Source organism: Amblyomma maculatum, chromosome 1 (genome assembly GCF_055883805.1).
Source record: "Amblyomma maculatum isolate TAMU_Amacu chromosome 1, ASM5588380v1, whole genome shotgun sequence".
NCBI lineage: Eukaryota > Metazoa > Arthropoda > Arachnida > Ixodida > Ixodidae > Amblyomma > Amblyomma maculatum.
Genome location: NC_139344.1, coordinates 221,917,716 through 221,928,674, shown reverse-complemented (window position 1 = coordinate 221,928,674; position 10,959 = coordinate 221,917,716). Strand labels below are relative to the sequence as shown.

The 10,959-nt window shown below is 44.9% G+C and overlaps 1 protein-coding gene and 1 long non-coding RNA gene across 2 annotated transcripts; one reads left to right on the top strand and one right to left on the bottom strand.

Moving 5' to 3' along the window:
- Positions 1–6,471: 6,471 nt before the first annotated feature.
- Positions 6,472–9,741, top strand: LOC146205690 (uncharacterized). Its single transcript, XR_014704241.1, has 3 exons — positions 6,472–6,702; positions 8,199–8,238; positions 9,203–9,741. It is a non-coding gene; the product is annotated as an uncharacterized LOC146205690 (long non-coding RNA).
- Positions 9,713–10,959, bottom strand: LOC146205689 (uncharacterized). The gene is made up of 3 exons (XM_084590348.1): positions 10,840–10,959; positions 10,004–10,763; positions 9,713–9,925 (listed from the first exon to the last, which is right to left on the bottom strand). The coding sequence occupies exons 2-3, from the start codon at positions 10,566–10,568 to the stop codon at positions 9,828–9,830; spliced, it is 663 nt and encodes a 220-aa protein (XP_084446474.1). The 5' UTR covers positions 10,569–10,763; positions 10,840–10,959; the 3' UTR covers positions 9,713–9,827.

Here is a 10,959-nt window from a genome sequence, read left to right as displayed (position 1 = left end):
CTAATGCTTAAAAATAGGCTTTTAGAGATGACGTCTTCATCAGCACACTATGACCAGCATTTGAGGACATAAGAAACAGGGGAATAATACAGAGTAACAGCGCAGCACGATCCGTAATTCGTAACCGTTATCCGCTACCACGGGCTCTGCTGCGCATGCTAGCGGGGATATACCTCTGATAATTAACTTCAATTGTTAAAGTTGGGCGTCTAGTTCTAATTAGAGATTTTTAGTCAGACATTACTAAAGGCACACCTATTTTTAGAATTTCAAAACGCTATTACCCTCGGTGCTGTGCCCCGACAAATTCTGGCTATCTCGCGCCAAAAAAGGCGCGCTTTCGAAAGATCCCAACTCTAAACATCGCCCTTAACGCCATCAATCAATGGCGCAAGTGCTGCCTCACAATCTTTATCCCGCGTGAGCTGGAGCAGCAAGCAGGCGAAAGCGACGCAGCGCAGGCGGGAGAGAGAAGGTGATGTGCCGTTTTCTTCATTGAATGAATACGCTGGGGGCAGTGCTTAGAGCGTGGGAAGTTTGAACGCTCGCCTCTTTTGAACGAGATAACAAAAACCTGTTGAGCCCAGCACAGAGGATAATCGCGTTTTTCTGTTACTATATGCTAATCGCCGGCAACAAAATTCTAATTTGGTTGCTTTTCGTCTTCATCGAAATCTGTCTGCCACGGCCAGGTTTCGAACCCGCACCCTTGTTGGGCACAGCAGTCGAGCGCCCTAATCACTGCACAACAGCGGCGGGAAATAATTCGAACTAGATGCCCAACTTCTGAATTTAGTTCGCCAACAGTGGTGCAATCGTACCTCTTTAAAACGCCAGGCCTAGTTAAAACACTGTGAATACGCACACACACGCAAGCGCGTCACGCATAAGTTCATATAGCTCTCGCAAGTGAAAAACAAACAAAAAACAAACGGAGACGATTGAATCTTTAGTAAAACACTTGGCGAGGAATGTTGGTGCATTGCTTCTAATAATTGTTGTATCACCCATGTCCCTTCTTGTGCCTCCTTTGTGATCGCGCGCGCATCACTCGCCTTTTATTCCCTTTATGTTTCCCCTCGCCCTCTAATGGCTGTATAAGGAGCTGTCTGTCAGCTTCAATAAATTGTTGCAAGTAGCGCATGTCCTGTCGTCTTTATATCTGTGTATCGTCGTTGTTGCGCTTGACTTATTAAATTCAATCTTTATAAAAAGTAAAATGCAGAAGCCATGTGCAACCACTGAAGCGGGACTACACATGACCGCTACAATTGCACCTTTGTTTGTCTGACCACCCGTGCAAATAGCTATACTCCGTTTCATACATCAGGTGCAACGCAGGGAAAGCTACGCAAATAGTCCGCAAGAAAAAAAACAGGAGGCGTATCACTACGCGCTCGTTCTGTAGGCGAGTGGTTCCTGCCGAAACGGGCTCTATTCCGAGCATACACGTTTGCAATAACATGCTTCGCTTGCTAAGACATCTTCACAGAGCGGATCTTATAGAAAAAATGCGCACCAAAGAACCATTTTTTCAAAAAGAGATGCGCAGCGCGGAGGGCACAGCCAGCGCCATCTGGTGGCACAGCTGGCAAGGTTGCGGGGCAGCAAAACGCGGCGCGAAAAAAACGACATAAAAAAAAAAAAACATACAAATTAGCCGAATCCGACCTTTTCTCCCTAAAAAAGGTGCTTTTTATGAAGTTGATGGCAAATGTAGAATGTATTAAGCTTGCAGACAAAGCAACTATTATTTTCTCGCGTCAAGAGCAGGCACTATTTTTTATCACGGATGCGGAGAGCGCAAACAACAGCTGTAGCTTTGGTAGTGCTGCACTTGATGTATGAAACGGAGTATAGGATCGCGAAGAAATGAAGATCTCAACGAAGACATAAATTCAGCTAGAGGTCACTGTGAGCGCCAAATTTCACTTTAATAAAAAAAAAAAGTCAAAGAAAAGCAGTTGAGCTGAAAATTGGTTTAATTTTGTAAGGGCAGAAGTTGAACCTTGGACCTTCGGATTGCGACACAGACATACTACCCAAGTCGTGTTGGCGCAGGTTTAATGGTGGCGAACTTAGTGAACGCACCATGCTAACGGGAGAGTCCGGTAAAGCAAATGCATCGAACTCTCAAGCTAGCATTTATAATAAAGACGTCATACGAGAGATAAATTTTGCTCTTTTGTGAATGCACAGCGTTTTCGCGTGATAAGCAAAAGTATACTTCTTTTTATCATTTTGGAACACGCAGTGTCTCTTCCTTTACGATGCGTGCTATGTTAGTTTCGAGAACGCGCTGATATAGAGCTTCTCCCCAGTGTGTTCTTCGCCGCGCTCGCACATGCTTGCAGAGGCCGCGTTTGTTTCTTGGAGGGTGGTCATTGTTTTTGCTTATTTTGTTGGTTCGCAGTTTTCATAAATTGTCTACGAGCGTTTCTATGTTAACGCTATGGGGTCCTCGTAGCTTGCACCTTCAAGACATACATCGGCTGCAACATGTGTGCACAAAATAAATATAAAACTGATGCGCGCGCCAGGGCACCAATAACAGGTGAGGATTCCATGCTGTACGCGCTCCGTCATCCCTGCCGCCAAGCAAGTGCTAACAAGCGGCGTAACGAAAAGACTGTAGACAGGTTTCTTTAGTGATAACCTTCTGTTTCTAGAGCATGCGTGGGCGGGAGCTCTTTGAACAACACGCTCGCACCTCTACAGGCGGTTAATCCAAGTGTCGCTCAAATTGCACAAGAATAAAAATTCTACTATCAGGCGGCAGTGTGTATTGTTCCAGTAGCTTGCTTGAGAGGCGCAGTCTCAACCTTAAGACCAAAGGCATTGAAGCAGGAGCGTTAACAAATCCCGTGACCTGCAAGGGACCTGTAGAATTGATGCGCATCATGGAATTGAGATCATAATTGCCACGTGCCCAGCCAATTCGTACTTATAAACAACACAGCTAAAAGATGGTAGGACGTTTTCGAAGAGACTATGGACTTCCATTTTGCTCACAAGGAAGCTGGAAAAAAGTCACAGATGCGGTCCTGTGGTCTATGATTTCAATGGCTGGTTCTAGTTCAGATGTCTGAAGAAGGCTTTATTTGGAACTCTCGGCTGCGTATCGCTTATCCCAAGAAATATTGAATTGTGTTTACAGAAAAACAGACTTTAAAAATTCCGGGAAGAGGTACAGCTCCCATTAAAAATCTGTCATTTTGGTGCTGTAAGCGGCTGGAAGAGGTTTCAGTGACGCATCATTTTGTTACTATTTCGTTTCCTGTTCCTGTTTTTAAACGGGAATGCAGACGCTTCTCAGTCACTTCTGCAATTTCATACACAACTCAATGATGTGTATGTTATAACTATGGTTTCAATAAAATAGCTAAATCGCCAATCCGAGTTTTTTAGATTACACGTGGAAATTGTATGTAATGCTTGTAGTTGGATACAAAATTGTCTGTGTGTTCTAGTATTTCTTCTCGTGTATTGTCTGTAACTTGAGAGCCTACACGTGTTACAAGAAGCCACATTTTGCTTTCGTGCATCCACAATCTGTGTCGTTTAGTCTATGAACAAGGAGGTACAATTTTCCCTTTTAATGAGTTTGTTAGGTTGTACTCCCGGTACTGACCGAAGTGTTCTCTTTAGTTCTGTTCTTGATGCAAAAACTTGTAAAAGGGACCAAGGCCTCGTCAGGCTTTTAGCGTTTAGCCTTGGCCTCCTATTAGACACTCTCTGAGGAACAAAATAAAGGAAAAAAAAAATTATGATCATCAGAGTAAAGAAACCGTCCACGTGCTACTATTGGACAATATTTGACTCGAATGCGTAAACAGGTTAATAAGTTGTCTTTGCGAAAAAAAAAAAAAAACTATAATTCCTTTCAGGTCAGCATCAGTGGTACCGAGAAGTTGTAATGTGCCCGCAAGAGGTTTGTTTCCCTTTTTTATATTTTTTTTAAAGTAACACTGAACTTTCCTTCACTGCTGTGCTTCTTCACTGAGTCACGGCCCTATCGATAAACATACTTAAATTTACTAGTGATCATATATCTCGACTAACAGCAAGCAGTCTAACTAAATTTCATCGCTTATCATTCATGACACGTGTGTATTCAAGTCTGAAAGAAGCTTCCTGAAGCTTCCCAAGGCAAAGGCAGCAAAAATAAAGCGAGGTCAGTTTCGTTTTCATTTTTTAACTTTAATTGGGGCACGAACTCATTTTCAAAGTATATCTGATGAACATCCCAGGATAACCTAATGTCATTTGTCTGTCTTTAAAACTAGTTATAATATGAGACCCGTAGCCGCATAGTGGCCCACTTTTTAATTTCGCGGTCTCCTATGAAGCATGTTAAGCCACATGGGGCTGTTTACAATCTGCGTTCAAAGCCAGCGGTAGCTATGATGAAAGATTTTAGGATCAGATTACACATTGATACATTTAAAGGACGCCCATTGCAGTTTCAGACTAGACTCATAATTGAAAAACCGCAGGAAAAAATAAATAAATGAAGAAGCGGCACAAAGAAAAATAAACGCACTAACTAGCGCTGGCTGTCAAAGAAGCGCACTCGGCTGAAATTAGCAAAAGTGTCTGAAAGCGTCAAGCAATGACTAAACAAGGAAGGAGGGGAAAACTAAGGCACTAGGAAGCATGTTAAGGGGCATACGTAAGGGAAGTTAACGGTACGTGTAATGGGATCTTGGACCACCTCGGCAATACCTCAGCACTGGACGCGATTTAGCTGAAATACATTAAAGGGCCACAGTCTAGGGAAGGACCTTTTAAGCAAAGGAGGCCAGTGTTTCGATTATGATCTGTGCAAAATGCTACAATGACACGCGCGCCGCAAAGCAACGAAAATCAAATCAAAGCTTTCTCATGTTCTCTTTCGGGAAGCCAGATTCCCTGCGCTGGCCCGTCGAGCCGCAGCTATGACGTTTTAGTCGAAAACGACGTCCATTGGTCCTTCTCGCTGTCTGAGGGTGAAGGATGGGTGTCTACCACTCGCTGCGCGCTTTTCCCTTGCCACGGCCGGACTGAATCCAGCGGCGCGCGCTCCCTTGCCCGTTTTTTTTTCTCTCTCTCTCTCTTTTTTTCCGCGTACGCGGAGTGCCACGCCCCACCTTGCGCCAAACGCGGAGGAGAAAGGGGAATTTGTCTTGCGGAGGCTAGACGACCGGATAGGAGAGTGAAAAACCGTTTTGAGAGAACAGGAGGAGAGAAGCATGACAGAATCGGGTGATTGCGGCGGCTGTAACTGCGTTATTAGTTCTTTTCGAAAACATTTTGCGGCCTTGCGTTCTGGGGGCGAAGTCTCACAGTCACCGGGGAAGAAAATATTTTAGACCGGAGAGTGGACATATATTATGTTAAGGCATGCGAAAAGAAAGAAAAAGACCCTAAGCGGGTCTTTAAGGAAGGACTGGAGCCGGGGCAAAACTCAAGCATGACGGCTACTTGAAGAATAGGGAACCTGCACTGCATAGGTAGCGCTGCAATTGTCCTGCAACGTGCCTCAAAAATACTGCTGTTAACCGCTTGGTTCGCGATAAACGACCGAGCACATTCAGCAGCGTTATAGATACGCATTTGACAGATAACGTCCGTGGCCCGACGTAGGCCAGTTATCTGAGGCACGCCATGCAGGGGTTCGGCAGTGCGTGCAATCTGATCCCTGTAAGCTCATGCAGGTGTCGTGAAAACGCACTACGAAAGCGCGTTAAAAGTATTTGCTCTTCTCGATAAGATATGTATTGCGGCGCGGCGATCGACACGGTGAACTCTCCTTTTCAATCCTCCGACATGCTACTAATAGCATACGACACAGCTGGCGAAGCGAGCGCAGGCAAGCAAGACGACGAGGCGAGCGGTGGGACGTCATGTCAAACAGCAGCGGTGGCTCCATGGTGGCTCCGCGGCAAGGCGTGAGGTGTGACGTCATGACAGATGGCGTGGCGAATGCGCGACGTCTGCCAGCTGCGGCGGTTGCTAAGCAACGGCTCAATGTCGGTCTCTGTGCCTTCTCGGAGCACTGCTGCAGCGAAATAGCAGTTCGTGGCCAATGTAGCGATCGCTACAAAAAAATTGTTCAGTTGCGTTTATCTGTGTTCGTGGCACAAATATATTAAAGCCTTTGCAAACAATCTGTAAAACTGTGTGTTACAGCTGCGCAATAGCACGTAGTATATTATATTGTGTCCGACAACCGCAAGGACAGGTACGATATGCTTTCCGAAAAACGTTTTGACTTGGCTGCGTGGAATTTGCCACCACCTCAACTATGGTGTTCTGCTTGGCGGAAGCTGTACACAGCAGAATTCGCCATTGAAACTAAATTGAGCGCTGAGAGCCATATTTCCAAAAGACCGACTTGTCATATACACGATTTTAGTTTCGATACCTGGGCACCGCCATGTTGTCATAGCTTTGCCTGCTTTAGCGCCGCCTAGCGTCGGCGCCATCTTGGACTGATAAAGTTGCCTTCTGAGACATACCTGAAAGCTGCTTGCGGTGTTTTCTGTGGTTTCGCGTTGCGGCTTCCCATTCCTGTCTTGTTCCGAGGTGGAAACATTTAATATCGGGATCCGCTCTGCTTATATCTGCGTGTATGCATGGCGTTAGGGGCCACAAGCGCCCGCTGCAATCGACCGGGAGAAGGCGAGCAGCAGGCATCGACGGAGCCTACGATCAACATCGGTGAGTGGTTTCCATAAATAAAGATCACGATGCGTTGAAAATAAAAAACGGCAGTCGTTCTTCTAGATATCCCCCCCCCCCCCCCCACCTTTCTTTTTTTTTGCATTCGTTCCAGTCGCTGTAATACGCACGTTTAAACTGATTAGCTGAGTTCGTTCACTTGTGCAGCGCGCGTCGGGCTACAAGTGCGAATACGAGCCAATTTATTGATAGCTGTTTGCCTTCGAATCTGCTTAGCTGGCATTAACACCACTCATTTCGCACATGCTGAAGTTCTTGAGTAATACCCACCGAGAGATTGGTTCCACAGGGGAGCGTTATTCCGTTTACGAAAGCACCTGTTGTCTGTTGCGCGTTCGTATCTGTCGTGCAAATGCGCTCGTATCATCGGTTCCTTTGACATGCGCGACTGCAACACAGTGCTGTTTTTTTTTTTTAATATGATATACTGTTAGCTTTCGTTGTCGAAGCGATATGGTGGCCCTGAACCAGAATGAGAAATCTGTGACGAGCCGACGGGAAAACGCGGAGGCCAACCTAAACAAGCTTTGACGAACCTATAGCGTCTCCAGAATGGGCAGCACAGCCAGCCGCTGCGTCGGGTTGGCAAATTACGTTCGCCTAAGCGATTACTGAAGCAATCTATACCTCCCACCCGCTGCAACAACAGCGAAAATTGACTGATTAGCTGCGTGCAGTAACCATGTTCTGACCGAGTGCTTACTGCAAGAAGATACTCTACCCCGCTGTCACCGTCATCCAGTTCCTGGGGGGTACAGCAGCGGGGAGCTTGCCTATGCATTTTCCCTCCACAGTAAGGAACTAAACAACACTGTTTGTAATTGAAAAAGACAAAGCACTGCATGTAATCTTTGCTTTTTTGCATGCAGCGCCCTATCTTTGGCAGTTTAGAAATGTAAAACGAACTAGTCCAGAAGCATAGGTTGCTAAACAACAAGCCCGTTGCAGAGCACTGGCTCTAATCATGTACGTAGTAAAGAGCAACATGAAAGCAGAGAAATGCAAAGGCACCGTACACTTAGTGCCAGTCAGCTACCAGTTGTTATTGTGGTTTGCTTATCATTCATTAGTTCATAGTGTTCAGAGAAAAATTTGAGCGAAAGGGTAATAAGGGGGACTCTCACTTCTCGGTGGTCACCTCAGCTGTGCAGTGAGAAAAGATATGTGCCAAAGCAGAAATGAGATGCTCTTGAAATTAGTAGGCCTTCCCTTTAATCCATTTTATGCTTACACCTACTCTCAGCGAGGAGGTCAACTTTTTTTTTTAGTTGCATCTGATCGGCCTTCAGCCAAAGCAAGGTTGCAGTGATTGACATAATTTTTCGTTTTGACCATGTCTGACGTCATTTTGGTACCGATGCCACATGTTTCCTTCATTTTCATCTAAGCCAAATGTTCATGGTGCCAGTTCCATTCATGTAGTACTGTGTTTTTGCCTCCTCTTATGTTTTCTGCATTCTGCTTTTTTTTTTTAGGTGGCTGAACCTACACCCACCCAAGCCTTGAAGACAAATGGTATGATGACACGAAGTTATGGCCAAATCTGACTAGCGGGCACATTGTTACCTCATCAAAACTAAAGCCTGCCTGTGACCTCAGGGAGGCTGAAGCATTCCAGAGCCTTGACCTTGACTTATAATTACATGCAGAGTGGCAAGTGCTCTGCTACCAAATGAGCGAAGACATTGTGTGCCTCAAGGCAGAAATGCGGCCATCCCAGGCGATTAACAAAAATCCATGGCTAGCCTGGGCCTGCGTCACAACAGGGGGGCAGGTCTTGACTGACTGTCAGCTGCAAATGCATGGCAGGGAAGGCATGTGTGTTCAACCATATTGGTTCGCTGTTATGAAAAGTTGACATACTTTGCAACATGGCATCACTGGACACACATGCACAGATGTCGCAGCAGCATGGAACCGAGGCACAAAAAGAAATGTCGAACCAGCTTTGGTTAATGTTAGACATGCATCTGGTGTATTTATAAAGAATTACATGAACAAAATTCATGTTTGTTGTCGGAAAGCTCTGCAACCTAATAATAACAAAATTGTCAATGCTACAGTTGTAGAAAAAATTCACCCATCAGATGCCTTCACTTTGTTGCCTTACGAAATGCTTTTTATGTTTGTATGCTCAGGTTACCTGCCTCATTCTAAGAGACTGGCTGTAAAATAATTGTTAGTCTACATGGCTGAAGAAAATTTGTAGAACCGTACTTTGTTACACTGCTGTGGTCACTGACTGCACTTCGACATAAAAATTCAAAACATAACATCGGACAGTCTTCTGAAACCTTCGGGCTGCAGCTGCCTCTTGGCAAGTCGTGCTTTTCACGGAACGCAGAAGAAACTTCAATAATTCAGTTGCAAGCAGGCTCAGTCTTTGTCCCTTTCTCGTTTTTTGGCGCAATTAAAATGGACCATTTCTTTTCTAGTCACAGAAAAGGGGTTATTCACAAGTTTTCTTTTTCTTGTTTAGGTGGCCACAAAAGCAGCTGGTGCCAGGAATACTTCAGAACAGGTAGCTGGATTCGAGATAATGCTGGACAGGCCCCCTTGCCATCTCAACCTGGGCAGTGTGATTGCAGCTGGCCAAGAAAGTCAGCACAATGTGCTACAACAGCTGAGAATTAGTTGCGCATCCATGGATACCGAAGCAGCAACAAAAGAACAAAGACAGTGTAATGCATAGTTTCTCCATTTGCATGTGGCCAACGGAGGTATGTTGCTTGGTGTGCAGAAAGAGGATGGATTTATGGACACACATGTAGACTCTAGAGAGCTTTTTTGAAAAAGTAGTGCTTCTCAGACTGTAACAGCAGCTTGATCAGTGATGCAGCAGTCATTTTAATAAGCTGAGTTCCTTGTGCCAGTTTGCAAATTAACATCACTGTACAGTGTCTTATAAATGTGTTCCATATTAGTATGTTATGTATATGTTTGGCTTCAAATGTGACTCTGACTACTGGGATACAGGTTTGTACGTCTGTTTTATTCATTTTTTTAATTAAGCGACCCTTCATGTTGCAGAGCCCGGCGCACACAAAAACAATTCTGTTTATATGCTTCTTGGACTTAATTGCCAGAGCATGCTTGAAGATTCGTTAAGTTTTTATCCTATTTATCGCTCTTTCCACGTGTATTCGCACTGATGCGATCCTCCTTGTGCTTGTTACTTCCTCTTCGGAAAGTTGGGTCTTTCCTGAAAGTAAAGATAAAACCCCTTTGAGTTTGGGAAAAAAGAAAGTAATGTGTTCTTTTGTAAACTTGAAACACTCACCTCTAGTGAAGGCTGGTGTGTTCATGTTGATGCCTTGTGCTGCAAGGTGAGGCTCGAGCTTAAAGCCTCTGTCGGCCATAATGTGGTCCCCTGGAAGGAGGTAATCTTCGACGCCGCACGTTCTGACAATATGCTTGTCCGAGGCTCTTCCGCCGTACACATCTGACACAAACATAATAAGGCCATTGGGTGCTATAACAGTAAGAAATTTCACTCTGTTGGAGCCTTTGTACGAGCTATAGCTCTGCGCTCTAGCGAGGAACTTCCTGGGCCTTTGGAGCAGCACCTCTGTACAATCAAAGATGGAAGTGGTACGACTATAACCACTTTTAATGAAGCTCTGCGGCATGCTGTCATAAATAGCTGCTCTTGGAAGCCAAACCACTACATCTTCCATTATCTTCTCCAAGTGGTGCAGCATATTTGCAAACATTTTTGACACACTTGCCACAGAAACCTCAAATCTTCTTGCGAGGTCTGCACAGAGCCGACCAAGCCTAAGCCTCATGAGTGTCAGGAGCAGCTGCTCTTTGAGACTTAATGTCTTCGAAACTTTAGCGTCCATCGCTTGCAGTTTCACAACAAGTTTGTCAAATACTGCTATTGAAACTCCTGTGTAGAAGAGTATGTCCTGTGGTGTCAGGTATTGGGAACGAATACCTTTAATGGCAAAGGAAATGCTTAAACAGTGATTCGTTGATGCATATGTGTGGTCAGTTGATGTTGTCTCCCATTGTATCGAGTTTTCTTTTGTTTCGACCTGCAATGAAAAATTTAGTCTAGTCACATTTGAGTTATTTTTGAGGCCACATTTGAAGTTAAGAAAACAGGAGTACCTTTCTTGTTTGTTTATCTGGCACGTTTCTTTGGTTGGCCGCCACCTGTTAACACACAAAATACACCCATTTAGCATCTGCTGCATGTCGAGATGATGTATGAAAAGACCTGCATGCCCA